General features: G+C 25.7%; 1 protein-coding gene across 1 annotated transcript; it reads right to left on the minus strand.

Moving 5' to 3' along the window:
• Positions 1-285: 285 nt before the first annotated feature.
• Positions 286-1,592, minus strand: LOC119681875 (acidic amino acid decarboxylase GADL1-like). Its single transcript, XM_038095177.1, has 2 exons — positions 1,379-1,592; positions 286-477 (listed from the first exon to the last, which is right to left on the minus strand). Exons 1-2 carry the CDS (start codon positions 1,541-1,543, stop codon positions 286-288), a joined length of 357 nt encoding a protein of 118 aa, XP_037951105.1. The 5' UTR covers positions 1,544-1,592.
• Positions 1,593-4,035: the final 2,443 nt, after the last annotated feature.

Consider the following 4,035-nt stretch of genomic DNA (forward strand, 5'->3'; position numbering starts at 1 on the left):
AGCTACTTTGGATGCAGAAGCTTAAACGAATAGCTAACTTAGTACTGTGCTATCTGGGTATACTAAGGAAAAAAGAAAAAAGTGGTTGTTAGAATCTTTCAATGGATTAACTGATGTAGGTAGTTTAATTTTTGACTAAAAGAAAATTATGTAATTACCTATCTATATAGTCATCTCTTCTTAGAAACAAATACACAAGATCGAATATAATCATCAATACTTAACACTTTGTAATACTTAAATGAAAATTTTATGAATCATTTTTTTATATTAATAATATTTAACTTACGCACTTGTGTTGAGTGCTTCACTTATCCATGTGCCTGCAAGTCCATAAGGATCCATTTGTCCAAATAATTGATTGTGAAATCGACCATGACTAGTTTTGACGGAATATTTTATAACCGAACGAATTATATCTTCAATATCTTTAATTGAATGATTTTCGTGTTCCGAAATTGTAAGATCAATTAATTTCTAATATAAGAAAAAACCATTAATATTTTATTTCAAATATTGTAATGCTTAACATGCTCTTGCACTTTTTTGTATAATATATTACTAAATATGCACGAGTTTACCTAAGTATACTAATTTTTTTTTTATAAATTTTGGTACACCTTCAACCAATATACTTTCCACATTTTAGGATATCCATTTTGTGGTTTCGAGAATAGGTATAAATAAATAAAACACACGTTTGATTGCAATTTCGAACAAATATTTATCTGGACCTTGCTATTAGGTGTAATGCATAACATTCCACTATCTTTCTCGAGGATCCAATGAAGTATTAGATCCTTTATACATATTATACAAATTTGAATTTTGTTTGCTCTATAACAAAACCAATTATTTGTTATAAATAATTAATAATTGTATGTTGCTCGAGTTTTGACAATTACTTCAAATTAAAATAAAATACTATATATAATTGAATATTGTAAGTAAATTAAACTTTAATATTTTTAATTTAAAAAATCAAATAAATATAAAATTACTTATAATGAAATATATTATATGTGTTAACAACACCTAAAATAACCAATTAAACTATTAAGTATAAACATATGAACAAAGAATTAATATTTTTAATGTAACACTCATTGATAAATGAATTGTTTAATATAATTAATTATACAAAAATATAATACGAGCACGACAATAAATCAAAATATTAACGTAGCAAGATTAATTCTCGTCAAAATCAAAAGTAAGTGTCAAAATAGGTCAAACATGCGCTTCAATCAAAATTTATAGCCTCAAAAAAATGTTTGAATTATTTTTAGCTGCAAAAGTCATTAACTGATTACTTTGTCATACCGCCCGTCACTTTCTCCGCACATCTAATAATTCGACACCTGAAGCTATATTTTACCTTTAACTCTTCGGGCTGCACAAAATTAACTATTTTTTCTCCACGATCGGCCTCGCTAACACAAAACGCTTTCTCATTGCACAATAAATCGTATATCGAGCCAAGAACTTTCCAATCAATTGTTAGTTTGCAACGAATCTCATCAACTATCGTAGAATTGGACATTGCAGTTTTTTTATTAATATCTTTTTTTAATCTTTTCTTAAATATTGAATTTCTTCACTTCTCGTTTTTAATAAATATTTTAAACAAATTTTTTAATTAATTTCTGTAAATGAATTGAATCTCTTTTTAAGTTTTAAATCTTTTATTCTGTAATTTTTAAAAAAAATAACTCCGAGGTGTTTTTGCTTTCTGTGTTCGAATGTAACTGACAGAATGAAAACTCATAGTTAGCAGTTAACTTTTAATAGATTTTATTCAATTGTTTAAATATTCAAGAAGGCAAAATATACATAAGAAATGCTTGATAATTTAATTTACAAAGTTATTCATTTACTCGTAAGACTTTTCTTTACCGCGCTCTTTCTCCAATTCAATTTTCTCTTTTTTTGAAAAAAAAAAAAAATGTCAAGTTCATTACACAATCGATACACTAGGCACTTCTTACAGTTTTGATACGCGGTATACTAGCAGAGCTGATATGAGGAACTTATGTCTTTTGTCTTACAATCACGAGAGATTAAAATTTTATATTTCTTCGGTCCTTGCTCTTTGCAAGCGAACTCTGAATTTTGCAAAATAATTGTTTAATTCCTCATTAATTTGTCTGGAAGCGTTCTATTAATGTTCGATTACTAAAGATTTCTTCATGACTTGATCATGTTTTATTTAAATGTAATATTAGCAAAAATGTCTAGCATATTTTTAATCTCAATATTGCGCTATAATATCATGAATATCAGATTACGGCATGTTTATACATAATCTAATCATCAAAACAGTATATATGATAATGTTGCACTTTTTGCTAATAGTTTACATTATAGTTTTTTTTTTCTAAATGAAAATGTACTCAAGTTCCGTACTACAAACTCTCTATTTACTTATCTCATTTAGATTATTACACTTAATGACTTACACTTAATAAAACTATTAATGATTATAGTTATGCTTCTTCAATTAATTATTTTTACTTTATTAAATTTTTTAATATTATTAGTATTATTTTTATTTTACAATTTATATATCAGATTATTAAAAAATAAAAAATTGCAAAATTAAAATTCAATTATCACAAATATTAAATTTCACCTTCGAATGTAACTGAAATGCACTGTGGACTCATTTGTTGCTTGTAGTTAAAAAAAAGAATTATTTAATTATTTTTTCCTCTTTCATATTATGCTATTGAGATTATAGAGGTTACTCTCTATATATAACGTTATTAAATAATACTCTCATCTGAGGATCTCTAAATATATTACAGACATTTCACCTCCGTTTTAGTCCTACTAATTCATTGATAAGTACTAACTACAAGCAATTAAAACATTTAGAAATACTGTCAAGTCTCTAAAGAAACTTAAAAGTTTCTTTCGTAAAACAAGAAATCCTAAAATCCGACAAGAATTACATAGAAAGTATAAATACGCAATTCAAACAGGCCTGTTAGAAGTTTGAAGAGGTTCTGAATTTTGAGCCTACTGAATTGAGTTTCAATATTTTAAAAAAAATGAATAAATGATATGTTATAAGTAATTGTATTAGTAAAATAACAAAAAAAAAAATTGGGAAATAGTCTTAGTTAATTTAGTGATACTACTGATTTTTCAACTCCAATCAAGTGCTTCTATCTTATTGATAACTTTCCTAATGGGCCAAACAAAACAACATTAATAACATATACATACATAATTTATAGTTTATAGCGATCAGGAAAGCAAACGTTAATTTTTTAATAAATATCGAGAGATATTGACATCCTTTGAATATTATGTCTAGGACGTTTTCCTCTTCTATTCCTTTTATCTCATCCCATCACCGCAGACTAAATAATTCGAGTCTACAACATTTTAAGAGACGATAGGATTTCAAATGATGCGACTTAATGAAATCATTCCAATCAAACAACAGTTAAAGTATTTATTATTTGTTAATATGTATATATACTTTTTAATATTTAAGAGGCACTTTGATTTTGGTGGTAGATGAAAGATAACATAATGCAGCTAGCAATATCTACTTCTTTAGATTCATTATCTTCCTATATAAAAGTACTGAAGGAATCACCAACGTTAAAGTTGAAACTAAAAACATCATTAAATGTTTCTTAAGCGTTAATTTTTTTCTATCTCGTGGGAATACAATAGAATACGGTCAGTGTTCTACATTAAATATAAAAAACATTTTAGACAATGTTCTAATTTATATTAAATATTAAATTTATATTAAAGTTCCTTACATATTAGTAAAATCACAAATGAAATCTCTATATTTGTACTTTGACGGTATGAAAACATATAGCACTACGGTATTAAGTAATAATCCACTCTTTATCTATGTAAATCCTTATTTTGTAATGTAAAAGCAAATAAAAAGTACACAACTACAAGTATAGTATAATATTTTTCCATGTAACAGTAACTAAAACAATTTTTGTGAAAGTTAATTGAAACTCCTGATAAAATAGAATTTCTTTGTTTTTAGGTTTTAAT

This window comes from Teleopsis dalmanni, chromosome 1 (genome assembly GCF_002237135.1).
Source record: "Teleopsis dalmanni isolate 2A chromosome 1, ASM223713v2, whole genome shotgun sequence".
NCBI lineage: Eukaryota > Metazoa > Arthropoda > Insecta > Diptera > Diopsidae > Teleopsis > Teleopsis dalmanni.

Coding starts and splice junctions, on each gene's coding strand:
- LOC119681875 (XM_038095177.1), bottom strand. CDS start 1,543: ATGTCCAATTCTACGATAGTTGATGAGATTCGTTGCAAACTAACAATT. Junction 478..1,378: donor TGCAGCCCGAAGAGTTAAAG/GTAAAATATAGC, acceptor TTCTTATATTAG/AAATTAATTGATCTTACAAT.